Source organism: Ahaetulla prasina, chromosome 7 (assembly GCF_028640845.1).
Source record: "Ahaetulla prasina isolate Xishuangbanna chromosome 7, ASM2864084v1, whole genome shotgun sequence".
Classification (NCBI taxonomy): domain Eukaryota; kingdom Metazoa; phylum Chordata; class Lepidosauria; order Squamata; family Colubridae; genus Ahaetulla; species Ahaetulla prasina.
Genome location: NC_080545.1, coordinates 96,092,501 through 96,114,294, shown reverse-complemented (window position 1 = coordinate 96,114,294; position 21,794 = coordinate 96,092,501). Strand labels below are relative to the sequence as shown.

General features: G+C 46.9%; 1 protein-coding gene across 9 annotated transcripts in view; it reads right to left on the bottom strand.

Moving 5' to 3' along the window:
- Positions 1 to 522: 522 nt before the first annotated feature.
- Positions 523 to 21,794, bottom strand: part of SFMBT2 (Scm like with four mbt domains 2) — a 78,936-nt gene continuing 57,664 nt past the window's right edge. For 3 of the 9 annotated variants that reach the window (XM_058190836.1, XM_058190838.1, XM_058190837.1), the window contains exons 14-20: positions 20,866 to 20,933; positions 18,215 to 18,354; positions 13,579 to 13,688; positions 10,638 to 10,813; positions 8,951 to 9,144; positions 5,003 to 5,230; positions 1,839 to 4,733 (exon numbers count right to left, since the gene is read on the bottom strand). In XM_058190836.1, coding sequence (XP_058046819.1) covers positions 4,302 to 4,733; positions 5,003 to 5,230; positions 8,951 to 9,144; positions 10,638 to 10,813; positions 13,579 to 13,688; positions 18,215 to 18,354; positions 20,866 to 20,933 — 1,348 coding nt within the window. In that variant the 3' untranslated portion in view covers positions 1,839 to 4,301. Of the gene's footprint in view, positions 4,734 to 5,002; positions 5,231 to 8,950; positions 9,145 to 10,637; positions 10,814 to 13,578; positions 13,689 to 18,214; positions 18,355 to 20,865; positions 20,934 to 21,794 lie in introns of all 9 variants that reach the window. The other 6 variants (XM_058190840.1, XM_058190843.1, XM_058190841.1 and 3 more) reach the window with 5 other exon arrangements.

The window sequence follows — 21,794 nt, the reverse complement described above, 5'->3', positions numbered from 1 at the left end:
ATTCTATTCTATTCTATTCTATTCTAATTTCGAGTCCGAGTTGTAGGTCCCCCTTTTTGGGGGATCCGTCATAACTTTGAATGGTTGCTAAGCAACTGGTCGTAAGTTGAGGGCTACCTGTAAGAGGAATACTAATTTCGGAATGGATTTTCAGCTTTTAGTTGTGCATCAACTAATATATATATAAATATATATATATGTGTGTGTGTGTGTGTGTGTCTTTGGTTATTTGGGTTTTCTCCCGCGTAAAATTGGAAATGTCTTGGCGACATTTCGACGAAGTCTCATTCGTCATCTTCAGGCTTCAGCTTCGTGCTTCTGGGAGCAATGTGTGATTGCAGCTGTTTCTTCCTTTTTAACACTTCCAATTTTATACTTCCAATTAGACACTTCCAATTTCACGCGGGAGAAAACCCGAATAACCAAAGACCTACATACAAACACCTGCGAAAACCTCAGAAAACAAACATATATATATATTGCAGTGAAGGGAAGATGATGATGGAAAAAGAAGAAAAAAAACAAGGAACACAAATGCTTTTGATGGACTTTATTAACAACTCAGCTTATGCCTCTTCCAAGTAAAAATTTGGTCTGAATAAAAATTAAAATATAACTCTGAATATATAGACCTTCCCCTTTATTTACATGAAATCATATCGGGTAGATTTGTGTCTCTCTATTTACAGATATAGAATCCTGTACAAAGAATTTTTAAAAATCTGTTTTTCACTGCACGTTTTTGTTGTTACGTGGTAAAATGAACAACTTCCTTTTTTTTTTAAAGAAAAGGGTCCTAAACCAGCCCATTCCTTTCATGCTTATATATATATATATTTTTTTAAAAAAGCCAGAAAATTTAAACCCAACCAATTTTTCGGCATGTCAGCAACCATGCTTTCCAAAGGGGTTTTCAAAGGTATTTTAAACAAAGATCTACAACCAGAGTAAAAGTGCAATTCTAGACAAGAGAGGGAGAAAAAAATAATGCATCTGTGCATTGAATTTTAATAGGTCACTGCCTCACTCTAACTATTCCATGTGAAGTTTTAAATCCCATTAAATCTCCAGTCAAGGTAGCCACTGCGGAGAACTGAAGTTCACATCCCTGAAGGATGTTCAAATAGGACAATGCTCCCTTTCTTACAACTTGCTTCCTTCTCTATATAAATTTAACACTCCTATCAAAACCCTAGAAACACAAACTGTATTCGGACCCTTAATTTCTCCCTCAAATTAATTTTTAAAGTATCCTTAAAACTCCAGCCGGATTGCTTTCAAAAGTCGCACGAGCACCATTATTGGAGGCTTTCAAAAAGAGACTGAACAAAACTTTTCTGAAATGAGCTAGGATCTCCTGCTCGAGTAGGGGGCTGGACTAGAAGACCTCCAAGGTCCCTTCCAACTCCATTACTTCCTCATGGGCTCTCTTCAATTTGTTAAAGGCAGGAACTTCAAAATGGACAAACGTTGCAGGATGTCAGGGATGTCTGATGAAGACTTGGTTGAAGCAGTCAATTATTTCTGGATACATTGAGTGAAAATGTCAACGTTTTTGGGCTAGGATGTCTAATGTGACCTCAGGTAGAGTTAACCTTGCCAACTCTGGTGAATTTCAAACTTTTCTTTTATTAAGAGTTGGTTGTGTGCCTGTATCATTCTTGATCATACACCTTAAAATATTTCTGGTTTCAGCTCAAGATTTTAATCTGGTTCGTTTTGTGAGCTCTTCTATGCATGCACAGAAGCTCCATCATTTCCAAATACCAAGCGTTGAGAAAAAAAAAAGGAATTGCAAGCAAGGCCTTAAAAAAACAGTATGAAAACAGAGGGTAGTTGTCAATTGGCATACTGGGCATAAAAAGCCAGCTTCACCCGTTCAATCTGGTGGCACAGTTTGATGGCTGGGCCAAGCTTCAATTCCATGCACTCCTGGACCGTCGGAAGTGTCAGAAGGAGAAGGGCTTGTCCATCAATATCCTGCAAAAAAAAAAAAAGGAGGAAATAGAGAGGAAAAAAAGTATATTTTTTAGTTAAGGAGGCTTCCTCGGTTGAAGTTTCAAAACACGGGATTGTGGAGCTTTTATACAGATTGATCCAGGTATGAAACACACCTGGGTGTCTAGTAATTGAACATAGGATTTGGCTAAAAAAACAAACAAACAGAAGAAGAAGAAGAAAGGAAATTAATGGGAAGTTGAAGGTTAAAAAAAAGTAAAGGAATCCTGTGAGTTTTATTTCACTTGTTCTGTCTTCCTCGCCTCCGTCTGAACGATAGCTTAATTAGCCGGCTCTTATCAGCTCTGGCAGCAAAAGAGCCAGCGTCTGCCAAGAGCCCTCGTTAGCTGCCAAGACGCTTGTGAGTCACAACCTTCAGCTCTAGTCAATCCGTGGATTTGCCTGTTACAAAGAGACACAGCAGCTCTCGCTGCCTTTTATATCCTGTGGGGTGTGGCTCCATGACACAGCACTTCCTAGGCCTGCCCCTCACCTGTTTCTGTCATTCCCTTCTCTCCTGCCTACGAAACCTAGGATTCAACCACGCCTGACTGCTGTCAGCTGGGTCTGCAGGCGTGGCCTGGGTGGGGGGGAAGAGTCAGGGGACGGAGGCCTCATTATCTCCTCCACCTGGCCTGCTTCTGGCTCCTGGAGCTGAGCCAGGGAGGCCGGTGCTTCCCAGGTAAGTCCTGATGGCCCTTCCCCCTCACTGTCCAAGTCACTTTCTGGCAGCAGGCCCAGCTCCAAGGCACTTTCGGGCATGGGGCCAGGTTCGGGGGCGGGAGCCACAACACTACTAGTCGGTGCCAACTATAGTGGAGGTGTGAATCTGTTTCAAGGCCATTGAGCCAGCGCTGTCCGAAGATATTTCCACGGTCATGTGGCCAGCATGACATCATGGGGCGTTGTTACCTTTCCACTGATGTGGTACCTATTGATCTAGTATTGATCTATAGAAGACCTCTGAGGTTCCCTCTCACCCTATCAGTCTATGTCTTATGCTAATGCAATTCTGATCCTGTAGGAGGTGCTACAGTGGAAAGAAAGAAAGAAAGGAAGGAAGGAAGGAAGGAAGGAAGGAAGGAAGGAAGGAAGGAAGGAAGGAAGGAAGGAAAGGAAAGTTGTGGGTACTTCATCACTGGAGGTTTTTAAGAAGAGACTGGGCAGTCACTTGTCTGAAATAGCTTGAGCAAGGGGTTGGACTAGAACAGTGGTTCTCAACTTTTATAGTGTTGCGATCCCTTTAATACAATTCCCCACGATGTGGCGACCCCAACCGATCACAGTGCGTCTCAGCAGCCGTAGAAGGGGAAAAAAAGCGGCACACTGTTTTTTTTGAATTTATCGCGCCTGAAGCCGTATTGGCTAGCGATCTGAACTGCTTGCGATTGCCTTGAGGACGGAGGCATTAAAACGGAGACTCCTCCCCTATTAAGTTTATCGTGCCTGAAGCCAGATTAGGCTAGAGATTGGGAGTGATTGCAGCTGGCTTGAGAGGGAGACATCAGAGCAAAGATTTCTCTCTTTTTTAATTCATCGTGCCTGAAGCCGAATTCGGCTAGCGATTTGAAGAGCCTGCAGCTGGCTTGTGGAGTCAACCACTGGAGCGCGATTCTTCGACTCGCAAGTATACTTCCCATATTTCCGACGGTCTTAGGCGACCCCTGGCAAATCGTCATTCCACCCCCAACGGGGTCGCGACCCACAGGTTGAGAACCGCTGGACTAGAAGACCACGAAGGTCCCTTCCAGCTCTATTCTGATTGATGGATGGAAGGAAGGAAGGAAGAAAAAAGAGAGAAAGAAAGAAAGAAAAAGAAAGAAAGAAAAAAAAAAGAAAGTGTTGTGACTCGTCCTCCCTCTTCTCCTCAGCCGGGCCCCTCCCGTCTCCAACAGGGCCTGTTATCAGACTTCGAGTCTGATAATGAAGATGAACGGCCTGTCATGCCTCCAGCCCCCGGCCCTGGCCCCATGCCCAGAGAGGATTCCAGGAGTGAACGGAAAAGCCCAATAAACTTCACTCCTACAGCGTGTGTTCCTTTGGCTCAGCCGTCAGAGGAAGCCAGCCAGGTACAGGAATTAGTGATAGCAGATCCAGCTGAAGAAAATTTAATGTGGGAGGACCCTCGCTTCCGGAGATCTGAGAGGTGACGCCAGCAGAAGGAGGGGTGGGGCAGGGCTGGCTAAATGCTGAGTCATGGAGCCACACCCCATAGCCTATATAAAGGACCTGCTTTTGGCATTCCAGCCTTGAGTCAAGCAAAGTCTTATCGACTTTGCTGATACCGGACCCTATCGCTGAAGTCACAACTTGGACTCCTGCCTGCCCTGATAAACCTCGGAGGGACTTGGCACGCTGCAGAGGCTTCGTTGCCAAGTTTGCCACGGACTTCCTTGACTCGTTCGTCGGAGTGGGGGGTGGGACATGACAGAAAGAGAGAAAGAAAAAAGAAAGAAAAAAGGAAGGAAGAGAAAGAAAGAGAGAAAAAAGAAAGAAAAAGAAAGAAAGAAAGAGAGAGAGAGAGAGAGAGAGAGAGAGAAAGAAAGAAAGAAAGAAAGAAAGAAAGAAAGAAAGAAAGAAAGAAAGAAAGAAAGAAAGAAAGAAAGAACCTGTTCCTGAAAGATTTTGGCAAGCGGAGCGCAGTCGGTCAGCTGGAGGAATTGCACCACATCGGTCACAGTCCATTCCAAGGGGTTGCTCTTTAGGATGAGCTTCTCTTCCACAGCCTGCTTGATCTGCAACGAAGCAAAATTGGGATCACAAAATTAGGACTGTTCTGAGTGATCGAATGATTGGAAACTGGCCTTGGATAGACCACGAAAAGATGGAATGTGGCCTTCCTTCAAGCCCAACCAAGTTGATTTTCCCCTAAAAAAATCCCCAGAAAGCAAACGAACAAGGCCTACAAGACAGAAAACCAATTATTTCCAAGGGGTCCTTTTGGAGTGGTTCGAATGTTGGGAGGATCCATCAAAAGGCAAGGTATGGCTATCCAGCCGCTTACCTGCCTGGTTCTCTCGCTTTTGGCATGCAGGAAGGAAAGAGCCTTCTGGGCTTGCCTGTCCCTCTCGGGCCGAGCCAAGTGGATGGAGCCTCTGCTGCTGCGTAACTTCATTGTGGTCATTGGTATGGCCAGAGGTATGTCCTCTGAGGAGACGTCTGTTAGATCATCCTGCAATTCTGGGCTGGTTTCCTCGCTCCACGCGGTGTCTGCTTCTTCCTCGTCACTATCCTGCCACAGAATTGAACTGAACTGAATTTTTTTATTTATTTGCATTTATATCCCACCCTTCTCCGAAGACTCAGGGCAGCTTACACTATGTCAAGCAATAGTCTTCATCCATTTGTATATTATATACAAAGTCAACTTTATTGCAATCTGGGTCCTCATTTTACCTACCTTATAAAGGATGGAAGGCTGAGTCAACCTTGGGCCTGGTGGGACTTGAACCTGCAGTAATTGCAAGCAGCTACTGTTAATAACAGACTGTCTTACCAGTCTGAGCCACATCCCCTGGAGGATATGACCAGGCTCAGCCCGAGGGAGGAGGTAAATCAGTGGTGAGTTTGTACCGGTTCGGGCGATCCGGTAGCGGCAGCGTTGGTGGGAGGCTCTGCCCACCCGCCCGGATGTCATCACAGACACCCTGTGCATGCGCAGAAGGTTCTATGCATGCGCGCACTCACAGTTCTGAACTTGTAGCGAAGGTAAGTGAAACCCACTATTGAGTCAAATGCGTTATCAGTCTTGAGTCCCTTCGTGCCCGCAAGAGATCGAGGTCCAGCCCACCTTGAATTCCCATTTTTTTTTATTTGCATTTATATCCCGCCCTTCTCCAAAGACTCAGGGCGGCTTACACTATGTTAGCAATAGTCTTCATTCTATTTGTATATTATATACAAAGTCAACTTATTGCCCCCAACAATCTGGGTCCTCATTTTACCTACCTTATAAAGGATGGAAGGCTGAGTCAACCTTGGGCCTGGTGGGACTAGAACCTGCAGTAATTGCAGGCAGCTGCTGTTAATAACAGACTGCATTAGCTGTCTGAGCCACAGAGGCCCCATGGCTCTTATCTACTATCAATTTGCTTTGACCATTAGTAGTTCATATTCTGGAGTGGTGTGGTGGCCTAGAGGTTGTGCTCTCGCCTCACAATCAGGAGGCCATGTGTTTGATCCTAGGTAGAGGCACATATTTCTCTCTCTGGGCACAATGAGAATATATAGGCTGCCAACTCCACATTGGCGACAGGAAGGGCATCCAGCCAGTAAAGCTCCATTCAGTTGCCCCAACTCCACCCCACAAGAGATTACGGGGTCATTAAACGACAAAGAAGAAGATTAGTAGGTAGTTCAGATTCTTGTAGAGAGCTTAAGCTTGCAATAAATTCTTATATTCATTTGAGCTGCCTGGCTGTCCCGATTTCCGTGCTTGATACTCCCAAATTAAACAAAGGACTGCCAGCAGAAAACCACATTAAGAGAAATCAGCACACTATTACCTTCTCTTCTACCGACAACGTGATAATTAATAATAAATAGCTGTTAATAAGGAGAATGAAAGGTAATCAGATGAAACTAATTACCCGATAAAAACCCAGAGGGCAACACTAAGGGTTCCCTGGGAGAGCACCGTTTTGTACTAATTTCCATTAAATCAAACAGATAGAAACATAGCTAGACGCTGAAGAGAAGTTGTTCCATTAAATAGGAGCCAATGTAGAGAAACGGTCTTTCCTTACAAATCACTGCTTTTCAAACTTGGCCACTTTAAGACGCGTGGACTTCCAATTTCCTGAATTCCTCAGCCAGCAAGTCTGGCTGGTGAATTCTGGGAGTTGAAGTCCACACATCTTAAAGTTGTCTAGTTTGCAAAACATGGCTCTGGACAGCACTGTAGTTGATTTCTCTCACATTAATGTATATACAGTATATATAAATGGCTCTGTGTGTGTGTGTATGTTCCAGCATAACTCTGGAACGCCTCGAGCAAACTTGGTACACAGGTGCCTTCCTCTCTGGAAAGAAATATTGCGGGGGTAAGACACCCCTAACACCCCTCGGGGGGGGGGGTGTTCTGTTAAGATACAGCCTGTTGTGCCTTAAAATGGCTTCTACTGTACTGCCTTAAAATGGCTTCTACTGTGCAGCACAGTGGAGTTGCCACGGTAACGGTTTCACAGTACTCCATAAGGGAGCTCCCTCTGGTAATGGGGAAAACCCAGCATTAGAAATTACAGTTTGGTCGAACATTTTTAACTGATTTAATTCCCACCGAAATCAGGGCTCAGGGTGAAGTTGCTCTTCCTGTCTAATACAGGATTGGGATCAATAAATATCCAGGCAACACTGGGTTATCAGCTAGTCTAATATAAAGAAGAGACTGTAGGAAAGACTGCAGAGATGAGCAACAAAGATGATTCGGGGACTGGCGGCTAAAACGTGAAAGGAACAGTTGCTGGAACTGGATATGTCTAGTTTAATTAGTATTAGTATTTATTAAATTTCTATACCGCCCTTCTCCCGAAGGACTCAGGGCGGTTTACAGCCAACATAAAAAACAATAATTTATACACAGAATTAAAAGACAATATAAAAATCTAATTCAATTTGGATAGTACCTATTAAAAATTATTCAAAGAACAACGATAAAACCCCACTTAAAACAATAGTATCTTAGGCCAACCCTGCTCGGTGAAATAAAAAAGTCTTGAGCTTGCGACGGAAGGTCCAGAGGTCGGGGAGTAATCGTAACCCCGGAGGAAGTTCATTCCAGAGGATGGATGCCCCCACAGAGAAGGCTTTCCCCCTGGGGGTCGCCAGCCGGCATTGTTTGGCTGACGGCACCCTGAGGAGATTCTCTCTATGGGAGCGCACAGGTCGATGGGAGGCTATCGGTGGCAGCAGGCGGTCCCGTAAATAGCCCGGTCCTGTGCCATGAAGCGCTTTAAAGGTGGTTACCAACACCTTGAATTGCACCCGGAAGACCACCGGCAACCAGTGCAGCCTGCGCAGGAGGGGTGTTATATGGGAACCACAAGTAGCTCCCTCTATCACCCGCACAGCCGCATTCTGGACCAGTTGGAGCCTCCGGGTGCCCTTCAAAGGGAGCCCCTTGTAGAGAGTGTTACAGTAGTCCAGACGGGAAGTGACGAGGGCATGAGTGACCGTGCACAAGGCATCCCGGTCTATGAAGGGGCGCAACTGGCGTATCAGGCGCACCTGATAAAAAGCTCCCCTGGCGACGGCTGTCATATGTTCTTCTAACGACAGCCAAGCATCCAGGAGAACGCCCAAGTTGCGGACCCTCTCCATAGGGGCCAATGACTCGGCTCCAACAGTCAGCGATGGAACCAGTTGACTGTACCGGGACGCCGGTATCCGCAGCCACTCAGTCTTGGAGGGATTGAGTCGGAGCCTGTTTCTCCCCATCCAAACCCACACGGCCTCCAAACACCGGGACATCACGTCAACAACCTCGTTGGGGTGGTCAGGGGTGGAAATGTACAGCTGAGTATCATCAGCGTACTGATGATATTGTACCCCATATCATCCCTTTTAATGAAAAGGAGGAAGGACTAGGGCTGACATGATAGCATGATTGCACTATCTATGGGCTTTCCACAAAGAAGAGGGGGTCCACCTATTCTCCAAAGCACCTGAAGGCAGAACAAGAAGCAACGGATGGAAACTAACCAAGGAGAACCTAGAACTAAGGAGAAATTTCCTTAGTGACAGCGACAACTATTAACCAGTGGAACAACTTGCCTCCAGAAGTTGTGAATGCTCCAACGCTGGAGGTTTTTAAGAAGAGAATGGACAACTGAAAGGGTACAGGATTTCCCGCGTGAGCAGGGGGTTGGACTAGAAGACCTCCAAAGTCCCTTCCTATTCTGTTAGCTTTCTGACCTATTCCACCTCATGTGCAGATAATGTTCACCTATCTTACCTCTGACGATCCTGCTCCATTCAGATCTGTTGCGGAAAGACACCTTTTCTTCGGTGTTAAACCTGGTTTCTGCATCTTACTGTAATCGGACCACATCTTGTGTCTGCTCTCCAGACTGTACGTGTTTTCTTCACTGGAAGAAGGCTTAATGACTTTCCTCCTTTTTCCATAATAGTATGCTGGAGAGGAAAAGTCTGGTTAAAAAAATAATAATAATCAAACCATTGAATTCTATAGGTAGTCCTCGACTTACAATCACCCGTTTAACGACCGTTTGAAGTTGCAACAGCCCTGAAAGAAGGGACTTATCATCGTTTTTACACTTACACTGTTGTAGCATTCAAGGTTGACTCAGCCTTCCATCCTTCCGAGGTGGGTAAAATGAGGACCCAGAATTGTTGGGGGCCATAGGCTGACTCTGTAAACTGCTTAGAGATGGCTGTGAAGCACTGGGAAGCGGTATATAAGTCTAAGTGCTATTGTTTGAGAAGGAAGGGAGGGAGGGAGGGAGGGAGGGAGGGAGGAAGGAAGGAAGGAAGGAAGGAAGGAAGGAAGGAAGGAAGGAAGGAAGGAAGGAAGGAAGGAAGGAAGGAAGGAAGGGCCGTGGTGGTGCAGTGATTAGAATGCAGTACTGCCGGCTGACTGCAATTGGGCAGTTCAAATCTCATCAGGCTCAAGGTTGACTCAGCCTTCCATCCTTCCGAGGTGGGTAAAATGAAGACCCAGGTTGTTGTGGGCAAGAGGCTGACTCTGTAAACCGCTTAGAGAGGGCTGTAAAACACTGTGAAGCAATATGTAAGTCTAAGTGCGATTGCTATTGCTATCCCCATGGTCATGTGATCAAAATTTGAATGCTTGGCAACTGGTTCGTATTTACAACTGTTGCAGGGTATGTGATCCCTTTTTGCAAACATCTGACAAGCGGATAGGATAGGATAGGATAGGATAGGATAGAGAGTGGAGTGGAGTGGAGTGGAGTAGGGAGTGGAGTGGAGTAGAGTAGACTAGAGTAGAGTAGAGTAGAATAGAATAACAGACTTGGGAGGGACCTTGGAGGTCTTCTAGTCCAGGGGTCTCCAACCTTGGCAACTTTAAGACTGGAGGACTTCAACTCCCAGAATTCCCCAGCCAACTCCCAGGTTCTGGGAGTTGAAGTCCTCCAGGCTTAAAGTTGCCAAGGTTGGAGACCCCTGGACTAGTTCAACCCCCTGCTTAGGGAGGAAACCCTACACCATTTCAGACAAATGGTTGTCCAATCTTTTCTTAGGTCAGTGGGGAAGCCCGATTCACTTAACAAAAGTATTATAATTAACAACGGCGGTGGTTCATCTTAACAATTGTGGCAAGAAAGATTCTAATATGGGGAAAAATTCACTTCAGTGAGAACTGTCTCACTTAGCAACAGAAATGTTGGGCTCATCTGTGGGTCCTAAGTCCAGGACTACCTGTCTTTCTTTCATCAGCCGGAATCCAAGGAATTCTGATGGCTTCCCCAATGTCGCTCTCCAGAGTCAATCCTAGATTGTTAGCAATGGGCTTCCATCAGCAAATGCCAATACCAAATTTGATTTATTTGCGGCGGTCTAGATTATCTCAATCATAATACTCCAGGCAATGCAGGAGAAACAAAATCCGCACAAACTAAAACCAAACCAAGTTTCGTCCCACAGCTGCCATGCGCACTTACCGTATTTTGTTTTGGTGTGACTGGAACAGTTTTCAGGGCAATTTTCGGCGACCGGAACAGGGCCGAATAAATTGGGGCAGCATTCCAGTTTTGCGCACACCTTCCGGCAGAAATCAGAGACTTGGTCAGACGTACGAACTATCTTGACCATTGCCCTGTACGTTTTTCCTCGGTATCTGTCATGGTGAGTTGCAACAATACAACAAACATTACACTATAAATCAAGATTTTGGGAGCGAGACTTTTTAGCTCAGTTGGATGTTATATCCTCGCAAAGACAGCTCACAAGGATACAAAACAAGTGTCAACTCGCAAAGCATCCCTGCCCTGCTCTTTAGCTGCCATAGGCAAGGGGAAATGGGAAAACAAACACTGCAGCTGCGGCAAGGCAGCACATCAGTAAAAAACCAAAGCACATTCCAGCCATCTCTCTCTCAAGGCTGTCTCTGCGGTTACCCACAGTGGCCGGAGGGGAGTGATCTCTACAACCCGTGAAATTGCTTCGTTGGAGAATGTGACTGATGACACACCTAGGGGGGGAAACAGGATCAGAGCTGGAACGTAAATTATGTGGGGTCAGAGTTGGCTTCACTTGGAACTTGCCGACATTAAGCTCCTAAGAGGCTCATGATTTAATTAAGGCATCAGTTGGAACCCTGACTTCGAGATTTAGGAAGGTTAATCTATTTCCATCTTAGAAAGGTGGTCAGGCTGGTATGTCCTAAGGTTCGTCCACCCTAGCAGCCATCTTGACTTTTTTGACCATTTTCTGCGGAAATTTCCGGCACAAACTATTTCTTCATCAGATAGAGAAACTATTTTTCCATAATGCGAATATTGGACTGGGCAACTCACAGAAATGTAGAAAATGGATGGCGGGGAAAAAGCCATCGTCCATCAAGTCTGCCCTTCAAATTTTAAAAATATATTTTAATGTAAGAGTTTATTGTAATTTTTTTCAGCGTAGCTCAGAATGTAAGAGATGTATATCTAATCTTGGCAACTTTAAGACTTGTGGACTGGCTGGGGAATTCTGGTTGTTGAAATCCACTAGTCTTAAAGTTGCCAAGGTTGGATATCAGGGGTGGGATTCAGCCAGTTCGGGTGAACCGGATGTTAATTTTAATCTGGATCGCCAAACCGGTTGTGGCAAGAACTGTCTCACCCTGCCCACCCACCCCTTCCCTCCCCGGAGTCTCCACGCAGCCCGTTTTGGATGCCAGGTAAGTGCAGGGGCCGCGTAGAGGCGATGGGAGGGCGAAAAATGGGCCTATCGGAAGCTCAGGAAGTCTGGAAATGGGCCCGTGTCTGGCCTCCGGAGCCCGGGGGAGGCTGTTTTCACCCTCCCAGGGGCTCGAGGAAAATCTCCAGAGCCTGGAAATGATGAAAAATGGGCCTACTGGAAGTCCGAAAACAAGCCCATTTCCAGCCTCAGGAGGGCCTCCGGAGCCCAGGAGAGACCATTTTCACCCTCCCAGAGGCTCAAGAAAAGCCTCCAGAGTCTGGGGAGGGTGAAAAGCCACACACACCCCTGGTGGTGCAGGAGGCCGAGTAGGCCACACCCACCATGGCCACGCCCACCCAGTAACTGGGCAGAAAAGAAGTTGCTAAAACTTCTGAATGCCACTCCTGTTGGATATCCCTGTGTAATTGGTACGATTCTGCCACTTTCTGGAAAATTTGTTCCTTGAATTCATTAAGGAGCTTGGTTTTTTTTAAAAAAAAAAAATAAGGCATCTTTGGCAGGCATCGAGCCCATAAGAAGGGCCAACCTGAGCTCACAGCCATCAAATGGGTATCCTTTGCAATACCATCATTTTTCAAGTATCCCACTGCGTGGTTGTTCCAATAACGTTTTCATTTTACCAGCCACATTGAGGTAGTAAAAAAACAACAACAACAACAACACCTCATCCAAACCTATTAGCTTGAAGAATTTAAGATGTGATAAGTTTACCAAGCGTTGTATCCTTCTGGAACAGCAGAAATTCCCCCAGTAAAATTCATTTTACTTTCCTAATTAAATGTGACATAACTGAAGTTGTAGAAAACAGGGATGAAAAATCTTCAAAGGGCTGCTTTAAAAAAAAAAAAAACATTGGAAAGAATGCACCAAAATTCTTGTTCTGAGCATAGAAGCTGCTAACAGGTAGCCGTTGACTTACAAAAACAAGGGAGCCCTAAATTTCTGTTGTTAAGTAAGACAGTTGTTAAGTGAATCACCACAGTTGCTAAGTCAAGTAACCCAGCTACTAAATGAATCGCTGGCTTCCTCGTTAACTTGGCTTGTCAGAAGGCCGTAAAAGAGTAGAACCCGGTTGCCAAGGATTCAAATTTTAATCATATGACCGCGGGGAAGAAGTAACGGTCGCAAGTGTGAAAAATGGTACTCACTTAACAACTGAAGAGAAAGAAAGGTGGTAAAGGAAGACAAAATAAATGTTTCACTTACCATACTTTTCGGAGTATAAGATGCACTTCTCCTCCCTGCCCCAAAAGAGTGTGGAAAAGTTGGTGCGTCTTATAGACCGAATACAGCCATTTTTGGCCTCCCAAAACCCTGCCCCGCGCATCCCGTTCTTGCCAAAAACGGCCCTGTTTGTCATGAAAACGGGACGCACAGACGGTTTGGGAGGCCTACAGAATGCTCCTGGGGGCTGGGAAGGGCAAAAACCAGACACACAGAAGCCAAAAACTATTTTTTCCCCCTTGTTTTCCTCATCAAAATCTTGGTGCGTCTTATACTCCGGTGCGTCTTATAGTCCCAAAAATACGGTAAATTTGGGGCTCAATTGTGTTCGTAAGTCAGGGACTATCTGTAGTATCTTTTTCAGGTAAAATAATTTTCTGGCCAATTTCCTTTCTTCCCTGGCTCCGCCATTATGGATAGATTCTTAAATAACAGTCTAGTTTTTCCTTCCTTTTAGAAAACAATCCTTACTTTGCTTTGAGATTTTCTTCCTGGAAGTTCCACCTGGGGTCATTGACAAGTTGCAACTCTCGCAGAATGCTTCTGGGTTTGTAGGCAGAGTTGATCACCATACGAAGAATCTGAGCAGAGCAAAAACACTGGGCATGAAACTGTGAAAGGGAGCATCAAGAACTCCACAGCTCAAGGTTAATACCAGCCCTATGAGGTAGGCCAGATTAGGAAATGGCCGCCACAAAAAAAAAACAAAAAACCACTAGAAACTGAATAACAAAATGGAATAACAGAGTAACAGAGTTGGAAGGAAACTGTTGTGACCCAGTAATAAACTTAGTCCGTGGAAAAACAAACTTTATTCGAACAGCTGGGAATTACTTCATTCCCAGCGTCGTTCAACTCAAAGTAAAACAAATGCCTCCCAACACAAATTCCTCAGTTATCTCACAAACCTTAGTCCAATTAGGCAAACTGCCAAAGGCCCTTCCTGGCAAACTTCCAGAAGCCACAAAAACAAAAAACGTATACGATGCAGAAGACGAAGCAGAATATGCAGCTACAACGTTGTTTTCTGGCAAAGCCCAAACGCCATTGCTGGTCTGTTTTAAGCCTTATGGGAGGGGCCAGTCATCTCTTGGCCCTACTCCCGAGTTGTCCTCTCTGCTTGAGCTGCTCTTGCCTTCTGGCAACTCTTCTCATGCGTGCATTAGGAACAGGCTCCTCTTGTTCCTCTGCCTCACTACTATCAGTCTCTGGAGGCTCTGGCGTCCGCACCTCACTCCCCGATGGCCCTGGCCTCACCTCAGTCTCATCGCTGTCCGACTCCATTGCCAGCTCCGTAGGCTGCTGACGGACCACAATACTGACCTTCTAGTGTAGTCCGACCTCTAATGTTGGAGCACCCACAACCTCTGGAGGCAAACCATTCCAGTGATTAATTGTTTTTAATGTCAGGAGATTTTTTCCTTAGTTCTAGGTTGCTTGATGAGTTTCCACCCGTTGCTTCTTGTCCTGCCTTCAGGTGCTTTGGAGAATAGGTGGACCCCCTCTTCTTTGTGGCAGCCCCCGAGATATGGGAACACCGCTATCATGTCACTATTTGCATGATAGCAATGTTGACAAACTATTGATATATACACTATATTAATAGAATCTCGAAAACCTGAGCGCTTATTATTTGGTCTCAGACAAATTCAAGACTTGCCTCCAGAAGTTGTACATGCTTCATCACTGGAGTTTTTAACAAGAGACTGGACAACCATTTGTCTGAGATGGTATAGGACAGGGGTCTGCAAACTTGGCTCTTTTAAGACTTGTGGGCTTAAACTCCCAGAGTTCCTCAGCCAGCTTTGCTGGCTGAGGAACTCTGGGAGTTGAAGTCCACAAGTCTTAAAAGAGCAAAGCTGGCTGAGGAACTCTGGGAGTTGAAGTCCACAAGTCTTAAAAGAGCAAAGCTGGCTGAGGAACTCTGGGAGTTGAAGTCCACAAGTCTTAAAAGAGCAAAGCTGGCTGAGGAACTCTGGGAGCTGAAGTCCACAAGTCTTAAAAGAGCAAAGCTGGCTGAGGAACTCTGGGAGTTGAAGTCCACAAGTCTTAAAAGAGCAAAGCTGGCTGAGGAACTCTGGGAGTTGAAGTCCACAAGTCTTAAAAGAGCAAAGCTGGCTGAGGAACTCTGGGAGTTGAAGTCCACAAGTCTTAAAAGAGCAAAGCTGGCTGAGGAACTCTGGGAGTTGAAGTGCACAAGTCTTAAAAGAGCAAAGCTGGCTGAGGAACTCTGGGAGTTGAAGTCCACAAGTCTTAAAAGAGCAAAGCTGGCTGAGGAACTCTGGGAGTTGAAGTCCACAAGTCTTAAAAGAGCAAAGCTGGCTGAGGAACTCTGGGAGCTGAAGTCCACAAGTCTTAAAAGAGCAAAGCTGGCTGAGGAACTCTGGGAGTTGAAGTACACAAGTCTTAAAAGAGCAAAGCTGGCTGAGGAACCCTGGGAGTTGAAGTCCACAAGTCTTAAAAGAGCCAAGTTTGCAGACCCCTGGTATAGGATGTGGTGGTGAACCTATGGCATATGTGCCACAGGTGGCACACAGCGCCCTCTCTATGGGCACGTGAGCTGTCGCTCCAGTTGAGCTCTGTCGCACATATGTGCATGCCTCCTGCCGGCCAGCTGGTCATTGGGTCGCTGCCACACATGTGTGGGGGCCCCATGTGTGCATGCATGGGGCCCCATGTGCGCATGCGGGGCACGTATGCAGGGCACGTGTGCTGCACACGCATTGCATTTTGGGGGGTTCAGGCACTCGGTCTGGAAAAGGTTATCCATCAGTGGTATAGGGTTTCCTGCTCAAGCAGGGGGTTGGACTAGAAGACCACCAAGGTCCCTTCCAACTCTGTTACGATTTTGAATTTTGCTAATGGCGGTTGCATAGATCTTCAAACTTCATCTCGGTAGTCGTCTGCAGCTGTAGTTATTGAGTTCAGGATTTCTGCTGTGCCCTTCCCGCCCCACCCCCCTTTGTCTATCCTTCTTCTGTCTGCCTTTTGTCTAACAGACTGTTAATCTCAGATCCTCCTCCACTCCTTTCTAGCACTGATGATATTACCAAGTTGGGTAACGAAATGTCTGCAAACGAACAACTTCAAATAGCACCAAGGACCCCACAGTCCTCCTCCTTCCCCTCTTCCTCCGCCTCGCCGCAAACCACACTTCCTACTAGCACTGATGATGTTACCTAGTTGGGTCGTGAAATGTCTGCAAGAAAACAACCCAGCTCGGAGAGCACCAAGGACCCATCCATTCAACCCTCAGCTATAACTATTCTCTTTTATTGATACTGTTGTGTCTTGCCCGCTCTCACTGCAGCCGGGGTCTTCTTATCTGCTTCCGAACGCTGAGGAATGTCCTAGTATGCCTCCCGGCCCCAGCCCTGGCTCCATGCCCAGACAGGCTGAGGAGGAGGGGGCACCTCCCAGCCCCAGCCCTGGCTCCATGCCCAGACAGGTTGCGGAGGAGGGAGCACCTCCCGGCCCCAGCCCTGGCTCCATGCCCAGGCAAACGGAGCAAATAGACCCCTCCCCCACAGCATGTGAGCCTGAGGGAGGTCAATTACCAACAGCTGCCGACTGGAGTGACCCTCGCTTCAGAAGAATTGATAGGCGTCATCGTCAGAAGGAAGGGAGGGGCAGGCCTGGATAAGTGCTGAGTCATGGAGCCACACCCCATGGCCTATATAAAGGATCTGCTTTCTGGCAGTCTCTGAGTCAGGCAAAGTCTACCTTATCTTGCTGAAGTCACTTTCTGGTCTCCTGCCTGCTCTGAGGACTTTGCTAGGACTTTGGGCAGAGCTGCAGAGGCACGCCTGATTCGGATTTCCCTGACGCGGCCATCAGCGGAGGAGTGGGACACGACAGATACCGGCTTCAATTTGGACTCTCTATATAGCAAGGGATTGGTTTGGATGGCCTCCTAGACCCTTCCCATTTTGCCAGGTGTTGTGGCCCGCCAGCAGCCAGCAGAGCTGGCGGCAGACTCAGACGATGAGGAGGTTGGGGAGGAACTTGGGCCAGTACTGAAGTCTGGGGAAGGCTCTGATGGATGCTCTGCGTCGGACGCAGAGATAGAGTCAGGGCCGTCTGACATTTCCCAGCCACCAGAGAGGCAGCTGCCTTTGAAGGATGAGATGAGTGAGGAGGAAGAGCAGCTGGGGCCTGTTCCAGATGCACGTATGCGCAGAGCAGTTAGGAGAGCTGAACAACGGAGGACAAGGAGTCAACTCGGGAAGCAAAGCACACATGGATGCTGAATGGCCCCTCCCTAGCTGGGGAATAAATAGAAGGAAAGGGGAGTGGTTGTCGTAGGAGACAACTGTTCGTATTTCTGAAGATTTTGCTCATTGTGTTTCGTGCCACAAGGCCTGGCAATTATCGCAAGTAACTGATAAGGTCTGTTATTGTCGTGACTCCAGCCTCCGAACCTGGCCCCATGCCCGAAAGTGACTCCGAGAGTGAGGGGGAAGGGCCGGTAAGGCTAACCTCGGGAGCACCGATGGCTTTGGCCCGGCTCCAGGAGCCAGAACCAGGCCAGTCGGAGGACGTAATGAGGCCGTCATCCCCCGATTCCTCCCTTCCTCAGGCTACGCCTTCAGACCCAGCTGATAATAATAATAATAATCAAGCTTGGATTGACCCGCGCTTCAGAAGATTAGAGAGGCGGCATCATCAAAGGGAAGGGTGGGGCAGGAGCCCCACCCCACAGGATATATAAGGAGCTTTGGGACTGCTCGCACTCCACGGGGAGCAAAAGATTAGCTGAACTGTTTCAAAGAGAGCTGAAAGTCTTATTCTGTGAGTCATTTGTTTGAACTTTGGCAGGTAGCTGCGATTTCTCTGCCAGGACTGATAAGAGCCATGAATCCACTGGCTGAAAGCCAGCTTGTTACTCCGAGGTGGGGAAGGAGACAGAACAGTTACTGTGGCTAACTCTTTGAAGGACTATTGCCTGGACTTTTCGGCATGTGAATGCCATTCATTCACAGGAGAGGGTTAAATAAAGAGGGGTTTTTTTGCAACAAGGAGTCTGTTTCTTGCTTCTTCTAAGGCTGGGTCAGAACACCAGAATCCTCCCATTCCTAGCAATGCACAGGATACTCATAATCCTTACCTCTTTAAGAACCAGGACGCATTTCCCTGGCCCAACAGACCGTGGCAGTTCTGCCAATCTCCCTTTGTTGAGATGTGGGCCTGAGAAACAGCGATGGTTGATGAAGAGCACGGGGCAGTTGTATCTCCCATTGGCAGTTCCTGCAGGGAAGAAACCAGAAACCAATTCCATCTTCTTCCAGTATCCCATCTGGCCAGCATTTCCTCTCTATCCTCCTCCTTTCCACCATCTTGGGACATAAACAACAACTGTGTTTATGGAGCATCTATTCTTTCCACTTCCAACCAAAACGGGGGGACCTGGGTGTGTGGGAATTATAATCCAGCACTGATTTGGACGACGCAGGTAGTCCTCGACTTACGGCCACCGTTCAGTCCGACATTTCTGTTGCTGAGTGAGACTGTCGTTAAACAAGTTTTTGTCCCCACGTGACGATCTTTGCCGCCACTGTGCTGATGTGAGTCACCGCAGTTGTTAAGTTAGTCACACGGTTGTGAAAGTGAATTTGGGTTTTGCTAGTCAGAAGGTCACAAAAGGGAATCATATGACCCCAGGATACTGCAACCGTCATAAATATGAATCAGTTGCCAAGCGTCTGAATTTTGATCATACGACCATGGGGAGGCTGCAATGGTCGTAAGTGTGAAAAAGAGTCGCAAGTCACTTTTTTCAATGCTGTCGGGATGTCCCGGGGCGTAGCACGAAGGCAACATAGCTAGAGAACTGGGTTGAGTCCCTTTATTGGCACCAATTTTGCCCCCAAAGTCCAGTTTACTCTCCGACCTGGAGGAAAGCTCTCCGACAAACCTGTAGCAGCTTCTGGCTGCAGATACTCCAGTCCAAATGCTGAAAGCAGAATGACTGCAATCAATCATGGCTTAGGACCAGGTTACTTACGGGACCGCCTACTGCCACCATTTGCCTCCCATCGACCCATGTGCTCTCACAGGGAGGGACTCCTCAGGGTACCGTCAGCCAAGCAATGTCGACTGGCGGCCCCCAGGGGGAGGGCCTTCTCTGTGGAGGCTCCCACCCTCTGGAATGAACTTCCCCCAGGACTTCGTCAACTTCCTGACCTTCGAACCTTCCGCCGCGAGCTGAAGACATATTTATTTATCCGCGCGGGGCTGGCCTAGAATTTCAGACTTTTTATTCGGTTTTTAATTTTACTTAGTGGGTTTTATTGTTTTAAATATATTTTAATCTGGGCCAAATTTAATAAGTTTTTTAAATATTGTTTTATCTTGTATTTATGTATTGTTGTTTTGTTTTTATCTGGCTGTGAACTGCCCTGAGTCCTTCGGGAGAAGGGCGGTATAAAAATTTAATTAATTAAATAAATAAATAAATAAATCACTCCAGCAGGGCAAGATAATGAGTCCCAGAAGCCGGCAATAATTCCAGCAAGACAAAATAAGTACACTAATTCAGTCAGGAGGAATGCCAGGAATGCAGGCCACAACTCTCAACACTAGATGAATTCAGTGTTTGTTCCCAACAAATGCCCCTCCCAACTGCCTCTCCTTTAAACTCCATCCCCAGGTGTGCCTTGTGAAAGGAATCGGGGCCCTCTCCTTCCTCGTAAGCCACGCAACCCATGTTGCTCTCTTCTGCGTTCTTCCTTGCGCGCCCTAGGAGGAGGAAGGGGTGGACCTTGGTCTTCATCTGAACCCCCATCTCCCTTGTTCTACTTCTCTCCTGCTCTGCCCAGCCTGACTTTGCCCTTCCCAGGTTTTCTCCACAGCCAACGGAGCCACTCTCCCGCTCTCTGTCAGCTGTTCGTCTTCCGTCTCAGATTCAGACTCCGACGAGGGCATGACAGTCATCGTAATTTGAAATGTTACTAAATGAACTGTCGTAAGTGGAAGACTACCTGTATTGCACCGGGAGTATCAATTCAAAAATACTTATTTATGATGAACGCGGGAACGCAGGATTTTTTCAAAGTTAGCAACTTTAAGATGGATGGACTTCAACTCCCAGAATTCCTCAGCTAGCCAGACTGGCTGAGTGTTGTGCCTCGTCCTCCCTCCTCTCCTCAGCCGGGCCCTTCCCATCTCCTGCCGGGCCTGCTATCAGATTCAGAGACTGATAATGAAGAGGAACGGCCTGGCATGCCTCCAGCCCCCAACCCTGGCACCATGCCCGGACAGAATGTCAGGAATGAACAAACAAGCCTCACTCCTACAGCGTGTGAGCACGAAGCCAGCCATATGTTAGAATTGCCGGCAGCAGATCTGGAGGAAGGGAATTTATAGTGGACGGATCCCCGCTTCCGGAGAATTGAGAGGCGACGTCAGCAGAAGGAAGGGAGGGGCAGGCCTGGATAAGTGCTAAGTCATGGAGCCATACCCCATGGCCTATATAAAGGATCTGCTTTTTGGCATTCCTTGAGTCAAGCAAAGTCTCATCTGGTTTGCTGAAGTCACACCTTGGATTCCTGCCTGCCTGAGAAATCTGAAAGGAATTTGGCAAAGCTGCAGAGGCTTCGTGGCCATGCTTGATACAGACTTCCCAGACCCGGTCGTCAGAGGGAGAGGGGGACATGACACTGAGTATTTCTGGGAGCTAAAATCCACCTATGTTAAAGGTCTCAATTTATCTTCTTACTTCTTCATCAAAAAATGATTGTCTTTTTCCCTCAAACTCACCCATCATGTCCGTCTGCGGAATGCAGTGAGGATTCTGAATTTTCACAATAGGCACTCCCGCTGGTAACCTAATGGAGGGCCAAAAAACCAACAACAAGCCATTCAGATTAAACAAAACTACAGTCCTCATTTTTCAACTGTCCCGTTTAGTGACTGTTCACAGGTTATTGATCGTTAAGGTAACTCTATGATCAATCCTCGCATTTATGGCCTTGGCAGGCCTATAAAGGAAAGGAAGCTCGAAATAAGACCGTAAGCACCGTCACTTAGGGGTGCTTCGAGTGGCCGGTCCCAACTGTGGTCACTAAACGAGGACTAGTGATATTTGAACGATGGGGGTTGTCCAGAGAGGAGGTTGAAAAAGTTGGCAGACACAACCCTGTAATCAAAGCTGAAGACCACATATCTTAAAAGTTGCTGAGAAACACTGGATGGGTAGAGGGATAAGTACATATTGATTTATTGAACTAAAGTTAGTCCTCCACTTATGGCCATAATTATGAGCAGAATTTCCAATACTAACCTAACCGCCGTTCATTGATTTTGTGGTACCTGATTTTATGATCTTTTTTTTTTTTTTGGCCTCAGTGGCTAAGCGAATCACTGCGGTCGTTAAGTGAAACGCACGGTTGCTAAGCAAATCCCAGCTGAGTTTGCTTGGCAGCCGCCAGCTGGGAAGGTCGCAAATGGCGATCACGTGGCCCCCAGGATGGCCGCCATCGTCATAAACATAAAGTTATTCCTCGACTTATGGCCGCAACTGAGCCCAACATTTCTGTTGTTAAGTGAGACTTTAACTTTGTTGAGTTATGCCCCGTTTTATGACCTTTCGTGCCACCGCTGTTAAGTGAATCACTGCAATTGGTAAGTTACCAATATGGTTATTAAGTGAATCTGGCTTCCCCATTGGCTTTGCTCGTCAGAAGGTC